This window comes from Meriones unguiculatus (assembly GCF_030254825.1).
Source record: "Meriones unguiculatus strain TT.TT164.6M chromosome 13 unlocalized genomic scaffold, Bangor_MerUng_6.1 Chr13_unordered_Scaffold_28, whole genome shotgun sequence".
Taxonomy (NCBI): domain Eukaryota; kingdom Metazoa; phylum Chordata; class Mammalia; order Rodentia; family Muridae; genus Meriones; species Meriones unguiculatus.
The window spans coordinates 8,397,874-8,421,998 of record NW_026843644.1 but is presented as its reverse complement, the minus strand read 5'-3'; the positions used below and the strand labels follow the sequence as shown (position 1 = coordinate 8,421,998).

The 24,125-nt window shown below is 40.5% G+C and overlaps 1 protein-coding gene across 1 annotated transcript in view; it reads right to left on the bottom strand.

Moving 5' to 3' along the window:
- Positions 1–24,125, bottom strand: part of LOC132650654 (zinc finger protein 658B-like) — a gene marked incomplete at both ends in the record, with an annotated part of 116,205 nt that overhangs the window by 53,258 nt on the left and 38,822 nt on the right. Inside the window, one exon of the mRNA XM_060376004.1 lies at positions 4,019–4,028. Coding sequence (XP_060231987.1) covers positions 4,019–4,028 — 10 coding nt within the window. The remainder of the gene's footprint in view (positions 1–4,018; positions 4,029–24,125) is intronic.

The following is a 24,125-nucleotide window of genomic DNA, read 5'->3' as shown; positions in this document are numbered from 1 at the left end:
ATGAAACACTTGAGGAAATATTCTGCACATTAAGGTCACATTATCACGGTGCTTCTCAGCTACATCTCTTCAAAATGTGCTTTTCTGGTTGTGATGCCGATTACACATTTACTTTTTAAAAGACACATTTGTTCATGTGTGTGTGTGTGTCCCTGGAGGATAGAAGAGGATAGTGGATTCCCTGGAATTGGAATTTCAGTTGGTTAGGGGTTGCCTGACATGGCAGAGTGATACATTTTAATATCTTATTAAATGTGTGAGACATATTAAACATATCAAGTTTGGAAATCTTAAAAGGTGATAATCATCACAAACAGATAAATATACCATCTGCTTCAGTATTCTTACTTTAGTGGCCCAAGCTTTGAACCCCAGCATTCAGAAGGCTGAGACAGGAGGATCACAAGTTCAAGGTTGGCCTCCCCACCTCCTGATGAAAAGGCACAATTTACTCATCCATCCAATTAGCTCAGCTAAGGCAGCATACAGCCTCCTAGTGGTCATGAGTAAGAAACACCATCCTGAAAACACAATGATAAATTTGATTCACCACATGGTGATATAAACTGTTGAGATATACTCGACAGTATTCAAACTTCTGTGTGACCATATTAAAGAATCATTAAGACATCTGTTAATCATCTTTTCATTTTCTTCCTTGAAAAAAAATGCCTCCTTCTACATATGTTCGTAACACATCATTTATGTTTTAGAAAATTTAAGTAACATGAAGTAAAGAAAAGTGAGACCAGGGCTAGAGAGGTAGCTCAGATGTTAAGAGCATTGGCTGCTCTTGTAAAGGTCCTGACTTCAATTCCCAGCAACCACATGGTGGCTCACAACCATCTATAGTGAGATCTCATGCCCTCTTATGGCTTGCAGTGGTACATGCAGGCAGAACACTGTAAAATAAGTAAATAAATAGATAGACAGACAGACAGACAGACAGACAGACAGACAGACAGATAGATAGATAGATAGATAGATAGATAAACTAATAAATCAGAAGAAAGAAAGTAGGAAAGAAAAAAAGCATCATGAACAAATTAATACCTTAAATTCCTTCTTAATGTTTTTGGATGATGCTGGAGAGGTGGCTCAGAGGTTAAGAGCACTACTCGATATTCTTCCAAAGGCCATGAGTTCAATTCCAAGCAACCACATGGTTGCTCACAAGCATCTATACAGAGATCAAGTGTGCAGGCAAATGTATAAATAGTAAAAAAAATCTTTAAAAAGTTTTGGAAATGTGATCCTCCTGCCTCTGCCTCCTGAGTGCTTACCTTGCAGGTGTGTTCCCCACACCTAGCCATACCAAGCCACAGGGGAATACACTGCAGCCACTCCTGACTAGTCCTTATAGACTAGAATCAGAGGGAAGGGGAGGTGGACATCCCTTATCAGTGGACTGGGGAAGGGGCACTGCTGGGAGAGATGGAGGGAGGGTGGGGTTAGGAGGGGAGGTGGGAGGGAACTACAAGGGGGATACAAAATGAATAAACTGTAATTAATAAAAATAAATTAAAAAATTCAAAACCATGATGTAGCCTTGTAAGAGAAACGCTAATTAATAGACATAAAGAAGGGGAGACAATTAAACAGATCAACTGTGATTAGCCCACCTCAGAGAAATTGTATGAACAGTTCCTAAGTATAAAAACAATGGGTAAGCTGGGTGTATTTTGTCATGCCTTTAATTCCAACAACGCTCAGGAGGCAGAGGCAGGTATATCTCATAGAGTTGGATGGTAGCCTGGTCTATGCAATGAGTTCCAGAATAGTCAGGGGCACAGAATACTCTACCAAAATGAATCAAACAAATGAAAATTAATCAATCAAATCAAAGAACTGACAGCTCTTTACTCAATTTTCTACACAAGCTATTCATTCCCTCTAATTATGTACATATCATCTAGAAACTTGAAGTGCCTCACTTTAAATTATAGCATTGATATGATCTTCCTAAAATGAAATCTATATTTAAACAGTTACAAATAACAGATGAAAGCATCAGCAATGTAAATGGTGATCAAAAATAGGCACCATGGGGCATGAGAGTTGGCTCAGCAGAGAAGAGGTTTTGCTGGTCTTGCAAATAACTAGTCCTGATTGCCAGTATTTACATAAATATGGAAATCAGGAACCATGGGGAACTGGAATGAGTGGCAACAGGGCCCACGCAGAATCCTGGGAATCAAACACCAGAGACAAGACTATGAGGGGCATATCTAACTTTATTATCCATTGTAACAGCCTGTAAATGACTGAAAGCCCAATCAGAACCTCCCATGCTATCCTCAAGTACCAGGAACAATCAATGCAGTTGGTTCAACTATAAGGAAAAGTGGGAGTTGAGTGGAGAGGCAAGGTCATGTTAGGAGACACATTGGGAAAGGATCTTCACCAATCCTTTATCTGACAGAGGGCTAATATCCAGTATATATAAAGAACTAAAGAAGCTGAAAAGCAGCAAACCAAGTAATCCAATTTAAAAAATGTGGAGCAGAGCTAAACAGAGAACTCTCTGTAGAGGAATATCAAATGGCAGAGAAACACTTAAAGAAATGTTCAACGTCATTAGCTATTAGGGAAATGCAAATCAAAATGACCTTGAGAATTCACCTTACACCCAACAGAATGGCCAAGATGAAAAACTAAAGTGACAACACATGCTGGAGAGGTTGTGGAGAAAGGGGAACCCTTCTCCACTGCTGGTAGAAATGTAAACTTGTACAACCACTCTGGAAATCCAGCTGCCGATTTCTTAGACAACTAGGAATAGTGCTTCCTCAAGATCCAGCCATACCACTACTAGGCATATATCCAAAAGAGGCTCAAGTACACAATAAGGACATTTGCTCAACCATGTTTGTAGCAGCTTTATTTGTAACAGTAAGAAGCTGGAAATAGCCCAGATGCCCCTCAACTGAAGAATGGATACAGAAATTGTGGTACATGCACACAATGGAGTATTACTGTGCAATGTAAAACAAGGAAACCATGAAATTTGCAGGTAAATGGTGGGACTTGGAAAGGATCGTCCTGAGTGAGCTGTCCCAGAAGTAGAAAGACACACACGGTATATACTCACTCATATAGACATATAACATAGGATAAACCTACTAGAATCTGTACATCAAAAGAAACTAATCAAGAGAGAGGATCCTGACTAAAATGTTCAATCCCCATCCCAAAAGGCAAACAGGATGGACATCAGAAGAAGAAGAAAACAGGAAACAACCTAGAAACCTGCCACAGAGGGCCTCTGAAAGGCTCTGCCCTGCAGACTATCAAAGCAGACACTGAGACTTACGGCCAACTGTTGGGCAGAGTGCATGGAATCTTATGTAAGAAATGGGAAATAGTAAGACCTGGAGAGGACAGGAACCCCACAAGGAGAGCAACAGAACCAGAAAATTTGAACACAGGGGTCTCCCCAGAGACTCATACTCCAACCAAGTACCAGGCATGGAGATAACCTAGAACCCCTGCACAGATGTAGCCCAGGGCAGTTTAGTGTCCAAGTAGGTTCCATAGTAATGGGAAGAGGGACTGACTCTGACATAATCTGATTGGCCTGCTCTTTGATCACCTCCCCCTGAGGAGGGAACCAGCCTTACCAGGAAACAGAAGATGACAATGCAGCCACTCCTGATGTGATCTGATAGACTAAGGTCAGAAGGAAGGAGAGGAGGACCTCCCTTATCAGTGGACTTGGGGAGGGGCATGGGTAAAGAAGGAGGAGGGAGGGTAGGACTGGGAGGGGAGGAGGGAGGGATTTATGGGGGGATATAAAGTGAATAAAGTGTAATTAATAAAATTAAATTAAATTAAAAAAATTCAGGCTTGGCATGAACACTCACTTTCTGGGTTTTTACCCATTTTTATTGAATAAAATTCCTAGGGTTTAGGAAGATGTGCTGCTATTCAGATGAATTAATTCCTGATTATATAATTTCTGATTTGATTCAAACAATTGTAGAAGTTAACTTGCTTAGAACTTCTAAAACAATTTTACAGTTTTATGGCTGCAATAAATACTTCTGTGGTTCTCCATAAGCCTCACTAAGAGAAGGGCTTGAGACTAATTGTGGCTTCAGATAAGCTCTCACTCTAGGGATAGCTCCATTCATTCTTGTATACAGCAAAAATATAGGCAAGTTTACACTTCTAAAAATGCAAATTATAATGGGGCAACCAAGAAATGACTAAATTAAATACAAAACTTGATGTCAATATATATGAATTGTTTCACTGTAATTCCTATGCCTTGTCAGCTTATGGCATAAAATACTGTCAGTCTAAATTCACTTTGTATCTTGGAATGGAAGACAGATAAAATTTTGGCCCTGAACTCACTACAAACTAAGAGATAGCTGGATAATGTGTAGCCAGGTCAGTACTAATTGAGCAGACATATATCTTCTTCTAATCTCTTGGACCCTGTTAACCTTTAACCCCTGTCAACCTTTGTCATTCTGAACTCGCCATGAAATTCTATAATGGATACACAAATACAAAATATTTAGTTTTAATGAAAATACATGTAACCTGTTACATTTTTTAATTCCTCTTTATCTGTAATCAATTACGTTTTTGATTATGAATTTATTCCTTTGTCTCAGAAATAAAAAAAAAAAAGCTAAGACCAGGCCATAAGCAGGACTGAAGCCCCCTGGAAGTTGCTTCATCCATGAGTTGTAAATATATAAATATGTGTATTGATGTGTTTGCATGAAATATGTCTGCTTTTGTACATGTTAAATGAGTGTATGTCAATTGCTGCCTGTAAGGTGCTCCTCTTTTGCATCATCCATGGAATATGTGCATAAATATGTACAGGTTTATATATCTGATCATTTGTCTATGTGATTGTATGTGGGAGCCAGCCATAACTGGTGAACAGGGAAGATCTTCTCCCAAAGGCAGCCTAAATTTGCTGCAGTTTATGCAGAGGAACTGCTAGCTAAAACCAACACCATCATCATTATCATATGTAAGCTTGTGGGAATTTGTTTGAAATGTTTCAGTGAGTGTGTATGCCTGAGACCTCTTTCTTTCCTCTCCATTTCTCATTCATCATTCACAGAAGGACAATGGGACCCTAAACCTCTACCAGCCCTGGGAGCCTACCTCAGAGAGAGGACAGAGGATGGCCAGTGAGCCCATAGTGTCCTGAAGAAAGTGTCTGAGTAAACAAGCCTGAAGCACTTTGTCAGTCTAATTAAGACCACCTGTTGTTAAGCAATAACAACATTAGGGAAAGAGTAATTTTGGTGGGAGGGAGACCTAAAAGCCTTAAGTGGCTCAAATGGTAAAGCACCAGGCTCCAAGTAAGGTGACTGGGGATTAACACCTAAATAAAACTACTTTTGACTTCCTCATCAAGATGCTCAAACTAAGTTTAGGTATACAGAAAGATACAAATATCAGTCTCTGACCCTGAATTCATGTGCCACAGTCTTTTCACCCTCAGTATTTCCTTCTGGATATTAAAATTTATCAATTATTTTGAGTCTATGGTTTCATCACAAAATTTCTTCCTTCCTTTTTTTCTCCCTCCAGGCCTTCCCACATACCCCCCCACACATACTCACCTTCAAATCAAAGACTTCTTTCTTCATTGTTACTTCATGTGTGATATATATATATTTTTTGAAATACAAACTGCTTATTTTTTACAATGCTAACTATATGTATGTTTTCAAGAATGAACATTTCTTTATATAAGACTAAGATCAGAAAGAAGGAGAGGAGGACCTCCCCTATCAGTGGACTTGGGGAGGGGTATGCATACAGAAAGGGGGGAGGGTGGGACCGGGAGGGGAGGAGGGAGGTGTGTATGGGGGGATACAAAATGAATAAAGTGTAATTAATAAAAGTTAAAAAAAAGAAAAGAAAACTAAATATTCTAAGTGATTGTACTTATAGTTAAATACAGGAATGAAAGTAACCAATAATAATCAATTTTAAAAAAACTAAGGAAACACCAAAATGAACAAAATAATGGGAATTTATAAACATCTTTCAGTAAAACCTCAGTAGTAAGAGACCCAATCCTACAACAAAGTGGCAAAGATTGTTAGACAAAACATTTAGACAAAACAATTAGAATTTTTGCTGCATTCAAAGTTTAATACATCAATTACAGTGATTTTATTTGTTGTTTTTATTATTTTTTATTTTATCAATTACAATGTTATTTCAAGCATAATGTAATTTCATCATTACCCTTCTCATTCCTCCTTTGAAACACTCTCATATACTCCTCATTGTTCATTTGCAAAATTGTGGTGTCTTTTTTCATTGTTATTACACACACACAAAAACAAACACACACAGTTTTTGAGCATAGTATTAGAAACAATAACAAAGAAAAAATATCAGGCTGGAAAATGCTTGCTTAAAAACTACCCCACACTCAAGAATAACTGCCAGCACTCACAATTCCTGAATGAAACTTCAGAGGCAGAACTAAGTCCAGAAATTTATACACTGAAACCCCACAATATGTCCTCCAGCATATCAAGCCACTTAAAATTCCCAGCCCCTAGTACTACAGCACAGATTCTCCACTTCTTCCCTCAAAAGACTAGCACATCAGTGTTCTGACTGTGAGAAAAATCCTGCTTCTGGAAATACCTGTCTTCTCTCTATTAATTCCGTGTCAACTGCATCAATTTCGATATAACAGACACTATAGCATGCATTGAGGAAAACAGGAATCATAGGTTCATATTTTAACTCTTCTTTCAAATAAACATTCAAATGTAAAATATAAATTGGTAGAGTTCTACATGTATAAAATCTAACAAGATTAAATCAAGATGAAGTAAATTATTTAAACAGACATATAACAACCAAAATAGAAAAAGTAATTTAAATTTTTCAAATAAAAAGAAAAAAAATAAAAGAAAGCAAGCATAGGTTTAGATTCAGCATGAATTCTACAAAATTCTCAAAGAACTCACTGCAATATTCCTTAAAGTATTCCACAGAAGGGAAAAGGAAGAAACACTTCTATATTTTGGTAAGACACCAGTATTATCCTGATAACAAAAAATCAACTCCTGAAAATTAGTAACTAAACCTAATACTGTGATAACTAATTCATAACTCATGTTATTAAAGAACTTCTGTATAGGTATACAGTTATCTGAACAAGAGACATATTAACTTACCAAACATATTATGACTAGAAGCCATGATTATAGACTATGTCAATATCTATGTCAAATATTACTTATTCCCATAACACTAAGTTACACAGTACACTAAAGATTCAGAGTTCATCTTGTATTTACCTATCATTGACTGAATGAAGAGAACTTGAAGAGACTTGCTCAACAATATGCTTGATGATACCCTATTTGGAGGTGATCTCCAAGGCTTGTTAAGTGTAAATGAGTCCTAAGTTTATATATTGTTTGTTTAAAATCCTCATATTACATTTATCACCAATACAATGAAATACGTCCCAGGCTCAAGAGCACTGTCTGTATTCCAAAATTTCATAATGGAAGCAGTTTTGGTTTCAACTTCATCTTACTTTACTAATACTAAATAATACAAAATACTAAATTAAAATTTGAAAGCAAATTACTTTTCAGTTACTGTTGACTCTAGGACAGAGTATTTATTGTCCACAAAGGGATCTTCTTATGTCTTGTGTCATAAATATAGATTGTAATTTTGGTGAAATGGCTACTTTGGATATGATCCTCTTGTTTATATCTTATGGTGTTGGACATATTCCATGAAATATAAAAAAAAATTGTTACTGAACTTGCTATATTTTTGCAATGATTACACTTACAACTTACAGAATTTTATCTCACATTGGAGAAACATTTGTTGAAATATATTCAAATTTAATGTCTTGAAATTGGTGCTTTCAGTCTCAAAATCATGTAAGATAATTATATTCATACATGCATACATTGTAATAGTTCCCTTTTCCATTTGAACTTATACTTTTAATTATAAGATGAAAATGTTTTATTGCCTTGACCACAGTAAATAACTTACCAATAATGTAAGATCCTGGTGCTTCTCTTGCTTATGGGTGAGGCTTACCAACCATGGTAGAAGTCCACCCTTGTTTTTGTCTTATTTAGATCCAATTTTTTTATTTCCTCAAAAGCATTTCATGGACGGTATAGGCCACTGCATACACTACATTCCATATAGAATGGCTGGGCTCAGAATTGATCATTACAGCCATTTCTTCTAGATTAATCTTCATAGAAATATGTTCTGGGTATGGATTACAATTTCTACAAAGAAAAGCTGGATGCGAGCAATCAAAATTGTCAATCCAGGATTTATGGAAGTAAGAATCTCCTGGGTACTGGGTAAGTCTAGGTGCCTTGAGAAAATGCTTTAAGCAAGGGATGGTTCTTGTCTTTGAATATGTGAAGCTTCGTCTTAAAGTTCATCAAATCATTCTAATTTGATACAGACTCTAAATACAATGTGCTGCTTTGCCATGTTCAACAACTTCCTTCTAGTTGAAAATGTTATTTGCCATGAGGAAAAACATCAATTATTTATATAACTATAGAGAACGTGAACATTTTCCTATGTATTCTGGTTCAAGTTCAGCAAAATAACACCAAATATTACCCAAGTTTCAAATAGGTGGGAGTTTTTTTGAAAAAAAAATCACAGACTGATCGATCTTTCTTCTTTCTTTCCTTCCTTCCTCCTCCACCTCCTCCTTTTTCTCTTTGCCCATGTGTGTATGCCTTCAGGTCAGCAGAGGTGGCAGGATTCTTATGTACGGTGTACCCAGCACCCTAACCACTAAGCACAGAGCAATTTTCCTACTCAGCCCCTAACTCCCTAAGCGTTATTTACAGTGTCCTGCCTGCTCGGGCACCTGCAAGACAGCAGAGGGCGCCAGAACACCCTTTACAAGGTCGTGTACAACCTCAGCCCTGGCAGAGGTAAACCCATTTCCCCAGGATGCATGCAGGTAGAGTGGGAGAGGCTTGTGCCTCTCTCTTCCCGCCATCCCCCTGCCTGTGGTCGGCCCCACGCACGAGTCGCTCGAGGACTCTAGGCAGGCGGGCGGTGGACTGGGAATCCCGCAACCTCCTGATTGTGGAGTTCTGGCGAAGAGCTTGCATAAAGATGCTGACCTGGAAAAACCCGCAAAGGTACTGGCGCACCTATTGCGGAAGTCCCACCCCTTCCGGCTTTGTTTTCGAATCTGCCCTGCAGAGAGCAGAGACTTCAGGGCTTGGAGGCTCTGAGTCCCCTCCCCCACCCCCTTTCCACTTCCCAGAATCTCCCTGGCCTCGGACACAGGTTCGTAAATACAAAGCTTCTAGTCACAGACCAACCATTGTCATTGGTTTCCCACTTGGGAGCGCGCACTGGTCAGTGAAGTATCAACAGTCCCAAGATGCATCGCGGCAGAGACCCACCTGCCTGAGAACTACAAACATGGCTTCGGAGCAAAGACTTCTGGGATTGTATCTGAGAACTACAAAAATGGCGTCCGGTCGCGCGATGCCTTCTCCCGCATACACCGTTGCCAGGGTACCGCCTACAAATCCCAGAACACCCCGCGTGCTGTACCCACCATCACATGTTGGCGTTCCTGGGCTTAACTCTCGGGTGGTTAGGCGAGTAGCCCGGCAGTAGGCCCAGTAAGTCTCTTCACCATGCTGATGGCCGCTGTGGCATAAGGTCGTCCTCAAAGCCCACAGAGCCTTTCCCCTGGTCGGGGTGTATGTAAATCTCCCTGCCACGCCATACTGATTCTAGCATCACGATTGGTCAGAAGCTTTGTGATGTCACCGCCCCGCCCCCTGTCCCGGAATTTAACACACTTAGCTGCTGTTTCTGCTTCTGCTGCTGCTGCTACTACATACAGTAATAAAGGCCCAGGCCTTGGTAGCTGGAGAAGGAGTCCTTGGGTCTCCTTTAATTACGTCATTGGGAGTCAGACACAGATATTAATTCTCTTTCAAATATTAAAAAAAAAGATGGATGAGGCGGCACACGCCTTTCATCCCAGCATTCCTACAGACAGTGGGAGGAGCGTCTCTGAATTTTATGCACTGCAAAAATTTCACTATCTGATGAATTGTACCATTTTGTTTGACAGTGATTGTACTATATTTTTAAAATTACATAATGAACAGTGGATAAAGCAGTGTCTACTCTTCGAGGTGAACCTAGGTTCAATCCCTAACACCTACCACTATCTGTGAATCCAGATCCAGGGTATATCACACCCTCACACAAACAGGAAGGCTGAGAGATATTTTTTTCTAAAAATATAAAATAAAATTTCTTAGTCATGAGAATAAAAGCTCTGCTCTGAGAAGGACTGTGAGAAAGGCAGCAATGACTGATTTAACATCTATGCACCCACAGACACACACACTGATAATAATAATCAGAGGTCCCCTCATTCACACACTCAGAAACTTTTTAAAAAAGATTAGGATATATGAATCCCTCCCTTAAACAAATTCTTAAAAGTCTAAGGTCCTGCCAGGTGTGCTTGCACAAGCTTTTAATACAGGCACATGAGAGGCAGACACAGACCAATCTCTGTGAGTTCAATGTCTGTCTGGTTGGCAAAGAGAGTCCAGGATAGACAGGCCTACACAATGAAACCCAGTCTTAAAAAAATAAGATTAAAACAAAAAAAACTGAGCCAGGCATGTTGGCACATGTCTCTAATCCCATCTCTCCAGGAGACACAAACATGCTGCTGTATGAGTTCAATGTCACTGGGGTCCACAAAACAAGTCCAGGACATCATGGCTACAGAGAGAAACCTTGTCTAAAAAAACAGGTTCCTTTGCACCCACACGACTAGATATGTCTGAAATCACATAGTGTGCCTTGGCTATAAGAAAGTCTTGTTAGGCATGGTGGTACACATCCTTTGTCCCAGCACTTTGGAGACAGATGAAGGTGGGTCTCTGTGAGTTCAAGGTCAGCCGGGTTTACAAAGAGAATCGTGGACTGGCAACAATGCACTGAGACACCATGCCTCAAAATTAAAACACATTAAATTAAATTATATATTAAATTAAAAGAAAAATCAAAGCCTGGACTGGTAGCAAATGCTTCTAACACCAGCATTATGACTGGCAGAGGGAGATGGATCTGTGTTAGTTCAAGGCTTGCTTGGTCTAGAAAGCACGACAGGTCAGTCAAAGCCATTCAGAGAATCTCTTTCAAAAAAAAAACATCCTAGGATGTAAACAAAAACATTCTAATGATGAAAGATAATTTCCTTTCTTCACTTTTTAAAAAATTTATTTATGATTTTATAAATTACAGTTTATTCACTTTGTATCCATGTGGTAACCCCATCCTTCTTCCTCTCTTCCTCTCTTTAACCATAATTCCAAATTTCCTCCCATTCCCACCCCCAAGTCCACTGATAGGGAGGTCCTCCTCCACTTCCATTTGCTCCTAGCCTATCAGGTCTCATCAGGACTGGCTGCATTGTCTTACTCTGTGGCCTGGTAAGGCTGCACCCCCCTGAGGGGGAGGTGATCAAAGAGCCAGACACTGAGTTCATGTCAGAGACAGTTCCTGTTCACATTACTAGGGATCTCAGTTGGAGACTGAGCTGCCATGGAATACATCTGGGCAGGGGTTATAGGGGTTCTAGGTTATTTCCATGCATGTTCCTCAGTTGGAGTATCAGGCTCAGAAAAGATCCCTGTGCTCAGTAGTTTTTCATCTGTTGCTTTCCTTGTGGAACTCCTGTCCCCTCAAAAGTCTTTCTTAGTTATCAGAAGAAAATGCAAATCAAAATGACCCAGAGATTTCACATTACACCCATCAGAATGAATAAGATAAAAAACTCAAGTGACAACACATGCTGGAGAGGACGTGCAGAAAGCAGAACCCTCCTCCACTGCTGGTGGGAATGTAAACTTGCACAACCACTTTGGAAATCAACCTGGCACTTTCTCAGAAAATTAGAAATAGAGCTACCTCAAGATCCAGCACATGTCCAAAATATGCTCAAGTATAAAACAAGGACATTTGCTCAACCATATTTGTAGCTGCTTTATTTGTAATAGCCAGAATCTGGAAACAACCCAGATGCTCCTCAGTTGAGGAATAGTTACAGAAATTGTGGTACATTTACACAATGGAATACTACTCAGCATTTAAAAATAAGGAAGTCATGAAATTGGCAGGCAAATGGTGGGATCTAGAAAATATCATCCTGAGTGACTTATCCCAGGAGCATAAAGACACACAGGGTATACACTCACTCATAAGTGGGTATTAGACATATAATACAGGATAAACATACTAAAATCTGTACACCCTAAGAATTTAATCACGAAAAGAAACATTTTTTGATCTGTTTTTCATCATAGCTTTGGAGGAAATAAATTATTTACCATGTTCACTTATAATGTAATGGAGGAGGTCACCAATTGTGGTTTGTGTGCTATATTTTGAAACATTGGTGTAGGTATTGAAGTTTGCTGTATGCGTATCAAATCCAATCACAGAAGCTTATTAGGTCTTTCTGATATTATTTCTGTGGCTGTTGTTGATCTAATGCATTTCTACTTGGTGATAGGTATTTTTCTCCTGCAAAGTATAGAATGGAATTCCCATCATCTATATAATCCATTGCTTATTAATATTAGGTAGAGTGTGATCATGCTTTTCAATGAAGGGTCTCTGAGAAAGTGTGGTGATTTTTTTTCATTTTCACAAATTCCTCTAAGATGTTTGTTTTCAAGCCTGATTTGGATGTCAGTAATTAGGCAAAGCTACATTTGAAATCTTGATTATCATGTGTCAGCCATCTGAGTACACGTCCAAGGGTGGAAGATGTTCCCCAATGTGTTCTATTTTTACCAACATTAATGTTAAAATGCTTAATAGTGTGTATGAATGTATGACTGTATATATATATATATATATATATATGTGTGTGTGTGTGTGTGTGTGTGTGTGTGTGTGTGTGTGTGTACAGTTTGAAGTTCCATTCTTCTTCATGTTCCCTTTAGTTACTATATGGCACCTAATGTTGAAGTACTGCCTTCTGAATGAATTAGCTAGAGGTGCTAAATAATGTAACAGCAATTATATTTATTTCAAAAAAGGATGTTATGGTGTGTAATGTTATTATGGGTTCTTAGGCCATGACAGATGTGTGAAGACCTGGTGACAGCTTTGTGGGGCTTATTTTGGTCATTGTTTTATGATATTCAAAGTCATGTTGCCAGTTTTGCTTACCACAGACATTCTCCACTGATTTCATTGATACTCAAATAACCTTAAATGAAATATTACATCAGTAAAATATTGTCTTCTATCCAGATTATAAACTTATTGTTATATAACTATGGAATAACATGAAATAATTTGAATAATAAATGCTATTTACAAATTAAAATTATATAATCCTTTTGTGTTTTGGAATATGTTTGTTCAGTCTTAGGAGTAAAGACTTGCTCATGACACTGTCTCAGTTCTATAAGTGAATGTCAGAGAACTGTCTCAGTGGGAATAGTTGGTTGTTTCTGAGCCTGATAATTTGAACTCAATTTCTGGGTAGCCCATATTACTCCTATAGATTTTTCTAATATTTCTATACTTGGGCACTTGTATATACAAATTCACACACCAGCACATACATAAATCATTTTTAAACCTAAATAAGGGCCAGTTTTTTCACTGGTCAAAAGACTCTTTGGGTTTCATGTTGAAAACTCATATATGGGGTGCAAACAGATAGCAAACAGCAATAAGTTGTCCTCTCACTGGCAGATACGTACTCAAACATTTTTCAATGTATGAAATTAAAGTAAAGGAGAAAACTCTCCTATTGACAACATCAGAAATGATTTGCAATTGTAAATAAATGTAGATATTGAAGACTTATTACTGTTCATTAAAAGAAAAATGGTAGCTTTGTACATCTTATTTTATCCTTTCATTCCTTGATTCAAGAATAGGTCTTTAAAAATATCTTAGCTTGGCTCAGAGGTGCATCCCTATCATCCTAGACCTGGGAGTCCATGGTAAGCTAATCTTTCTGAGACTGTGGTCAGCTTGGTCCACAGAGTGAGTTCTCTTTGGGTTTGTTCATTAGTTTCTATATTTGTTTGTTTGTTTGTTTGTTTAGACAGAATTTATTTGGTGTAAGCTTGGATGTCCTACAGTCACTTTATAGACCTGGCTGGACTCAAATTCAGGCCGCTTCCTCCCTGAGTGCTGGAATTTCAGGTGTGTGCCACCATGCCCAGCTCCAAAGATTGAGTTCTAAAACAGGCGTGCTATGTAGACATATCATGTATTTAAATGATCCACCAAAATGTACTCTATATCTCAAATTATAGGTCCCCCCTCAGGGATAGTGCCCAAAAAGCTGGGTCTTGGTACTGGTCCTGGTCCTTGACCTCAGATCCTAGCCCTAGACCCAGCTGTGGCCCCCAAAGTCTGCTGTCAAGTGCTGACTCTGTTGGGCTTTCTCTCTGGGACTCAATCTATCCCAGTAGACCCCTTGGGCACCAACTACACACCTGGCAGCATCGTCTATAGATGGATGCACATGCCCAATTCACAGGAAACTCTCGACAAAAACAGGCTCCATACCTCTTGGCTTAGTCAGGAACACAACCCAGGAATGGCTCCAACCACTGTGGGCAAATGGGGAGGCCCCATCTCCAAATATATCACTTAAGATGAGTAAGCAACACCTTTTTAATAATAATATGAAACCAATAACAATAATGCAACAGTGAAAAACAGCAATTTAAAAATATACAAAATTAAGGCAATCTTTTCTCTAATGGGAATAGGCGCTGGGTGTGCTCAGTCGGTGATTGTACCAACTATATGTCTACCTTGGGCAGTGAGTACACAGGATCAGGTGCACCACATTGGAGAGAAACAGTAGCTCACTCTCCAAGTCCACAAGGGACTGTGTGTCCTCTGATACTAAAGCTGGAGGTTGCATTGGTCCAGGTTCTGGCAAGACTGGAGGTCCCGCATAGTCCAGCAGCCACCTCACAATGGCCAGTTCCGGGGCTCCAGAGAAATCCTGGGGGAATTTCTGCAGCCACTGGGACAAGAACGAGAAGATGGCACTGTGGGTGAGAGCAGGGCAGAGGGACACAGGGTTGGGAGCCTGGCCTAGCTTCGCTGCTGCGGGGGGCGGGCATTGGTATCCTTCCTTTCCTGTCCCTCCCTCTGCTGCTCAAAACCCAGGAGCCTGGTGGGACAGTCCCTAGGGAGAGAACCCCAAAGGTGAGGCTCCTGGCCAAAATTGGCCCTCCACCGTGGCCTCAAACGTCCCTCCCCGTTCACCTCCCCCTCCACCCCAAGCCCACTCACATCGTTGTCTGCTGGTCCCCATCACAGTCTGACCTGAAGGATCTATACCTGTGACAGTCCACGGGGGTGTTACCCCTAAGGCCCTGTGTCCCCAACCCACCCAGACATCTAGAAGGAACTATTATAATCTTCCAGGGTGGGGTACGGGTGTGCTAGGGGCTCCATCCATAACAAACACTGCAAATGGGGTCCAGAACCCTTTACACAAATGGGGAAAGGACTCTCAGGGCATGAGAAAGGGTGGTGTCTGACATTCCCTGGGGAAGGTGAATGGCACCTGCTAGAGCCCCACCTCTGTCCTAATTGCCATGTATGGACATGTCACTTTAAAGGGCTAGGCCCGGCACCTAGGCTGCTGCAACTCCGTCGTCCCGGTTCTGTGTGGGCACAGGCCCTAGGAAACAGCAGGAGGAGGACTGAGGGCTGCCTCCCTGGTGGAGCCGCTCAACTGCCTTTTCAGGATCAGGTCCAGAACCACTCCTGTGGTCGCAAACTTTGGATAAAGGGCCAGAAAGAGTGGTGGGCAAATAGGGGATCATCTGCTCCACGAAGTTCACGCCATCATTGCTGAGCAATGGGGATACTATGCTGGAAGGCTCGCTTCCTTTCTCTCTGAGAAAGGACCAGGGCAGGAGGTAGGCGTGAAGTGTGCAAACCCCGAGGGGCACCAATGACTTCTTTGCCTACACCAAAGCGGGCTTGAAAAGTGTTCCTCAGTGACCCAATAGGAACACTTGCCCAGGCCGCGACCACGGTGGATAGGGGGTGAGAGTGGACCAGAAAGCTCCCCCACCACATAGAGGCCGTGGTTACCTTGGTCTCCCGGTGGGGAACAGGCCAGAAACGTGTCAGTGAGCGCACCATATGTCTCCAGCGGCGGCCCAGGCGACCACCGCTGACTTCCAAGAGACCTGAGACCCTGGAAGTCTGGAAGCAGAAGAACAGATTCATTTCTCCAGCTCCTCTGGACCAGCTGGTCTGTCCAGGCAGCTGTTGCTGCTACTGGCTTCTGGTTACCTGGCAACCAGGGTTCCGAGTTCCACCTGGAACAATGCTGAGGAAGCATGGTCACTTCCTGGAGTCACCTGCCCAAGCCTCCCCAACATGGGCTCTCCCTGGGAGCCACCAGCCCTGCAGGCTCTGCAACAGTTCCAGAGAGAAATGATGGAGAAGTTGCCTCCCATCACCACTAGAGGGCACAGAGGCACATGAGAGGGTGCAAGGATGAAAAGAAAAGCAGCAGCAGAGAGGGATGGCTATCATCCCTCTTTAATCTTTTGTCATTATTATTATTATTATTATTATCTTCATCATCATCATCATCATTATCATTCCTTTCTTCTTCCCTAGTATACTTCAAACAAATTCACCTTCTTTCATTTCCCCTATTGAACTAAAATGTTCTCATCTCTCAGCCTTTGAATATGTATGCTCTTTATCATTTCTGGGGTGTTAGGTCCCTCTTGCTTTCCTTTAGGTTTCATAGTGTAATTTATAGTGATGTAAACATTTCTATGCATGGTCTCTGGGTTTGTTTATGGTGGATTACCCCACAAAACTGTAAGCTTATAGAGAAAGAGTGGTGTTTACATCAATCATTTTTGTGTGTTTAGGACTTAGCACAGTATTGGGTACCTAATTCACAATTTGTCCTTCTGTGGAAGGACTAATAACCTTTTAAACAGTAAATTCCTTTAACAAAGTCTTCATAATCTCATAGTACTACAGAATTCCCACCTAAAGGATGGGAGCATGTAGCATCTTATTTGTTAATGCCAGCCATTGTGCCATCTGTAAAAAACTTTTCCTCAAGTCTTTTTATCTTGTTCTGTTACTGCTGTTACTAGGACAGCCTCCTCTATCCCTGTTGCCTTCTCTGTGTTCTCTTTAATTTATCCCATAGTAAGTTACTTCCTCTAAGCTTTAGTGAGCTTTAGCATCTGGGTTTATTATATCTAAAGACTATCTGTTTCTGCCTGTTTTGTACAGAAGGCAGGAATACAACTCAGAGGTAGAACATTTGCTTCCCATATAGAAGGTAAGGAAGGAGAAGAAAGGGGAGGAGAAAAAAAGGAAGAGGAGAAGTGAAACATTGCTTTTCTTTATGCAGATGCACTTTCTTAAATACAGGGGTTAACAGTCTTCTTGTCTCTGCATTCCAAATAAAGTAGAAATTCCAGATACAGCAACAGTGATACTTATTTGGTGTTAGTTTTTAACCTGATCCTTCTCCTGACATTTACTCTGTACCTGCTTTATATGTAGTTGGTTTTATGTACATGTTCATTTTCTGGGAAGAATCATTTTTTTTCATTAGGTTTTATGAGAAGTCATATCCTCAGAAAGTGTCCTGGGCTTTTAATCCTATCATACTTATCCCTAGGAGACCATATCTGCAATGGTGATTATGTCCTCTCTGTACATAATTTGATGTTATGACTTCAGGATGCATCTTGAACCTTTTTTTTCAAGAGAATGTTATAAACAAGCCTTAAGCTTAACAGGCATTTGTGCCTCATGAAAAAATTTTCATCATAAAATGTCCTGTCTGAAAAGAATATCTGAGATCATTGTAAAATGCACTCTGTTACTTTCATTTTAGTCATTAACATTATTAGTACTATTTACTGTTCTTCATTATTTTGTTAGAGATCCAAATATGATGACTCAGGTGTAAGAGACTGTGTACACACTGTTAACTAAAAAAATAAAACCACACATTCAAAACAAGTAAAACCTCCAAATATTGATAAGAATTAGGTTTAGAATTAGTGCCCAAAAATAATTCAGTTGAAATGTGGGAAAAACATTGAAACACCATTATTCAGCAAGCATTTAGAGTATATATGTAAATATGATGAAAGGAATGTACACATAAACACAACTTAAAAATTCTTGGCACACGGTATATACTCACTCATATAGACATATAATATAGGATAAACCTACTAAAATCTGTACATCTAAAGAAACTAATCAAGAGGGAGGATCCTGACTAAAATGCTCAATCCCTATCCTGTAAGGCAAAGAGGATGGACATCAAAAGAAGAAGAAAACAGGAAACAAGTTAGGAACCTTCCACAGAGGCCCTCTAAAAGGCTCTGCCCTGCAGACTATCAAAGCAGATGCTGAGACTTATGGCCAACTGTTGGGCAGAGTACATGGAATCTTATGAAAGAAGTGGGAAATAGTAAGATCTGGAGAGGACAGAAACTCCACAAGGAGAACAACAGAATGAGAAAATTTGAATACCAGGGTCTTTCCAGAGACTCATACTCCAACCAAGTATCATGCATGGAGATAACCTAGAACTCCTGCACAGATGTAGCCCATGACAGTTAGTGTCCAAGTGGGTTCCATAGTAATGGGAAGAGGGACTGCTTCTAACATAAACTGATTGGCCTGCTCTTTGATCTCAGGCCACAGAGGAAGACAATGCAGCCACTCCTGATGAGACCTAACAGACTAAGATCAGAAGGAAGGAAATGGAGACCTCCCCTATCAGTGGACTTGGGGAGGATCATTCATGAAGAAAGGGAAAAGTAGGTGGGATTAGGAGGGGAGGAAGGAGGGGTTTTTGGGGGGATACAAAATGAATAAAGTGTAATTAATAAAAGTTTAAAAAATTAAAAAATATTTAACACAAAAAAATTAAATAAATAATAAAAAAAATTCTTGGGCACACATACAAAAAGTGGGACTTCATTAAGATTTTTTTTTCATTTTTGTTTTCTTGACAGGAAAAGTTTGAACATGTTCCTCCCCTGTCCTCCTTTTTATTCTCCTCCCCTCCCCTTCCCTTCCCTGCCTTCCTTGCTCAGTGTGAATTTACAAACATTGCACTTGAATGGATGCAGTTCTTCGAAAGCATTGCCAAAAGGACCCCTGCAGCCTCACTTCTAAACTTTGAACCTCAAATGCATTCTAGCTATTTTGTTTTTCTTGCATTGGTGATTAAGTAAAGCAACTCATTTTCTGGGGTGTAGGGGTAGATACCCAGACATGGTGAATTCCTCATCTACCCCTCCCCATTCCCCATGCTTACGTCCTTTAGCACTTTGGGGAGCACATTGATAGAGGTTCCCCACCCATTCAAACCACAATCAAACATGTGCTTTCTAATATTTTCTAATAAAATTCTTTTAGTTACCAGTATGAGACCTTGACTAAAAAAGAATTGGCTTCATTCTCAGGTGACAATCTCATAAGTACAGCCAGGCTAATAAGTGACATATCAAGGTGCTCAGGTGGGTATTCTGTGTACAGTGCTAGTACACAGGCTCAGACCCAGGAGCTCAGTGGAGCCAAGCCTTCCCTATTTGAGTTCGGTTCACTTCCTTGTTGAAGCCACCTATGGGTAAAAAAAAAAAAGACGTTTGTGGGATTGGGATTGTAGCTCAGTTGATAAGTGGTGAAGCAGAAGAATCAGAAATTCAAGGTCATCTTATAGCTGTTTAGTTTAAGGCCAGGCTGGGCTACAGAGGACCCTAACCAAATAATAATAATAATAATAATAATAATAATAATAATAATAATAACTACAATACGTTTCAGCTAAGAGCATTATTTGGTGGTCATTGTTCCAAGCCAGAGCTATCCTCAGGTCACCGACCTTCCTCATAGAGATAGCAAGGAGGCAACAAGGTCCAGCCCAGCAATATTTTCTTTACACAGACCCCTCTCCAACCGAGCCTTCCTAGCCAAATATGTGGAAATATGTGTTCCCACTGATGACCAGAGGTGCCCCAGCTTGTAGTGTTGGGAACATGGGGAAGGCAAAGTCACAATGGAGCACAGCTGTTTGATCACCAGCCCACTGAGACCATCACAAGCAAACAAAATCACAAAAGTACAACAAAGGAAAAAATGTACTGGGTATAATGTGCTCAAAGAGTATGGAAGAAGAAAATACCAAAACTCAAAACAGTGGCCTGTCTCTCTATGGGCCCTCTATCCTGTTCCATTAGTGGTGACCCACCCCCAAATCAGGCTCCACCCAACTACACCCGAGTTTGGAATGGTGACCTGCATTCAGCCAGACCAGAGAATGGAGCAGCAACATATCTGTTGATCTCTGTCTACCAGACCACAGGCCAAAGCACCAGACAAACTCTGCCAGACCAGAGACCACAGCAGCAGGAAATCTCTCCGAGATCAGAGTCCAGAGCAGGGGACACACTCTGCCAAACCCGAGGCCAGAGTAGTGGATAAGATCTGCCAGACCAGAGACCAGAAAACATTGGCAGAGGTGCCAAGCTTGGGGCTCTACATACTGTATCAATCCCTTGCCACCTCCTTGCCACTCTCACTGGAACTTATGAAGCATGGCTTAAGCCTCCCTGAAATGGGAAAGAATCAGGTCTAGGGGGATAGAAGGATTTTGTCACATGTCCTCAGTCAGTCCCAGAGACAAAAAAAAAATGCAGTGAGAGTCAAAACAGTTAAACAAGACACAGACTAGATCTCATTGCTTGTGAAGCTAAAAATACACAGAGCCAGACAGCAGATCCCACCACTCCTGCAGTGGAAAAATGAAAGTAGGATATCAGTGAATCCCTGATGCAGGAGCTACCTGCATTGTCCTTGTCCAAAGATCCAGAGATCACAGAAAACTGGGTACTCTACCACCCTTTACAGATAGGGGCACATTCCTCCTCTCTGAGGTCCAGAGAACACAGAAAAGTGGATGCTCAACTCCCTTTACAGATGTGGCCCTTCAAGGGGGGGTCTGGAATGTCTTCCAGGCTCCCTGTGGCCCACAGTTGTCCAGAGCATCAGCTCTAACCTTTCTGACCACATAGATGCATTTTGCCCCATGGCCCGAAAAAAGAAACTAGAGAAACACAGAGACAGACACAGACAGATGCAGAGTGCTCACTTACTGGCTGTTGTTCAGTTCCTTGTGCCCGGGGTGCTTGGGAGTCTTGAGGATCCAATATGAGACCCCACATGTTATGCGCAGATCTTAGGGTCCCCAAAGATCATCAGGAGCTGGACCACATATGTAAGAGCAAAGAATTTTATTTGGGCTTAAGCTTGGTCTCTCCAACATCACCAACAGAGTGGATCAGAGAGCAGAACCCTGAGCAGCTGCATGGCAGGGTTTTGACTGGGGTTTTAGGAAGGACCAGGAAGTTCCAGTTCAACAGTTACAGGATTGGGTGACATTCAGCAATGGCAAGCTTTTTATAAAGTGATTGGCTAGCTAACATAACTAACATTGAGCAAGCTATCTCTAGGCCTCAGGAATGTTAGGTATTTTCTGTGTCACTGAATGTTCTACTACAAAGTTGGTAGGGTGCTCAGCACATATATCCCACTTTAAGATACTTTTCCATCCTTGTGGTTATCCTCAGACTGTTCCTTGGGTAAGGAATCTTACAACATGCCCCAATTCCTGGTGACCTTATGGTAGAGTCACTAGTCTGGTGACCTTTAAGTGACCTTTTAAGGCCTAGTTCTTGGTGTCCTTTGGGAGGTGTCAGATAGGTTCTCTCAGTTCTAAAAGATCCATTTGAATTTTGTGGGGGTTGTAAATGATATGTCCTGTGTCAGAGAGCACTGCAATATCAAGCTGTGATATAGAAGAGTAGAACTGATGATGTAAAGGATTTACTATTGCTGAGAAACTAGTGGTCCCGTTAGAAATTACCTGAAGGAAAGCTGCCTGTAAAATACTTCACAGATAAGTAGTATGCTAACCAGGCCTGTTAGAGATTAGGATCCTGGATTATGTAGAAATGTGGCAGGGTGAGGTTTTTTAATTTGTAATTTTCCAACGTGTATTTATTAATTCATGAATGCGAATGAAAACAGACCAGATTTGTGGGTGTTCAATTTGGGTCAGGTTGCTTGATCCAGTGAATATTGAATTTCAAATTAAGGGACTGTCCTATGCCCATATGTCCAATCCTGATTGACACAGTAATGTCAATTCAAATTTGAGACACAGGCTATTGGCTAAAGCTGTTTCTGTCAGGTTACAGGTCTTAGCAGCTAATATTGTACACAGGGGCAAGGTCAAATAGTATCTTATTAATTGCTTTCCCTCTATAAGAGAATGACCTGTGTTTTTCAAAGTCAGTATACCTATGTGTTTTGTTTTTGTTTTTGTTTTTTTGTTTTTGTTTTTTTTTTTCAACTAAGAGGTTAACAGCACTGGCTGCTCTTCCAGAAGTCAAAAGTTCAATAAACCACTGATAAACCACATGGTGGTGACTCACAACATCTATAATGAGATCTGGTGTTCTTATCTGGCATGCAAGTATACATGCATGCAGTACACTGTACACGTAATAAATGAATATTTAAAATAGTCAGTTGTTGGTATTATTACATTTTGTTTTGTTGATGCATCATTGCTCTAGTCTCTTATTAGTTAATATTCTCTGATAATCCCCAGTCATGAAGAATTTCATTTCTTTTCTCTAGTCTTTGACATTTGTTTTTGTTTAAAGCAATGACTCCTGTAGATAAGCCTTTCACATGTTTTGTAGTTTACATTTTATTTGAACACTGAATGCTACCTCTAATGTCCAGTGCTTAGAACATAGTTCTGCAACTCTTTTCAGGTGTACCCTGACTGGTCAGTGTGAAGTAAAGAAGACCAGTGAATGAGTGTCCATTGACTTTTCTGGTTGGTTTGTTTGTTTGTTTTTGGAGGTGGGTAATTACAACTAAAGAGGGACCTGTGTAAGAACTGAGTTCACTGACCTACTTTGAAGCTGTAGTTACAACACAAGAAGGGAGGGGTAGGAGGGAAGATGGCAATGAGTCAGGTAATCAACTTTAGACAGTAAAAGTGAAAACTGTACATTGGAGGGATTCATATACAGTGAAATCAAGAATATGGATTAGGAGCTGAGCTTGTTTCTGGAAAGCAAATTTCTATAGTTGAACTATAGATCTGGAGAAACTCATGTGGTAATTCCTAACAGGAATGTCCCCTCTGTCCCTGTTTGAAAATGCACAACCTGAGAGAAAAAAAAAAGGTTTGAGTAATAATTGATGTGCCCTAATACATACCTGAAGTACCTGAAGAATATTGGACCATAAGGCCATTTTCAACTTTTAAAAATAATTTTTGAGACTATAATGAAATCATTTCATCCTTCTCTCTTCTCTCTACTCTTACATCTCAAATGCTGGGATGAATCGTTAAGGAGGCTACTTAACAATCAAAGCAGACGTGGCTGTCAGGTTCTCCCAGCATCCCTCAGTCCTCACCTGTTATAAGGTATGGGTGTCATACACAGACCTCTAGCCCAGGAGTTGAGTTGCCCTCCTCCCAGCTGTCCTTACTATGTATTCTAAATGTTTTGGTTACTTGGTCTTTTTCATTTGTCGTTTATCCTCCTGGCCCTTTGTTCAGGCTCTCCACTTCTCTTTCTCCTCTCTTCTCACATAGCTCAGGGTCATGTCAACTCTAGACTGTCCCAGATTTCCCTGTCCTTTTTGTTTTATATCTCATTTTCATTGAGCTCCCATTAACTACTCCTTTCTTTCAAATTCATGGCCATTTGTTTCTTTATTGGTTGTTACTCTTTGGCTTTGACTGAAGTTTGGCTGATGGACTTCCCAACTATGAGGTAGAGATGAATTCACTGGACACTGAGTGTATAACATAAATTACCTGTATCTTGGAAAATGAACAGGTGCCCTGGGAGAGTGGACGATTGAATTTTAAATCATTTCCAAGATGAGGGTGTTGGAGGATATTTGATCCCAGGGTGATCCCTGAGATTGTGAACTGTAAAAACCCGTGCTTTGTTTGGTGT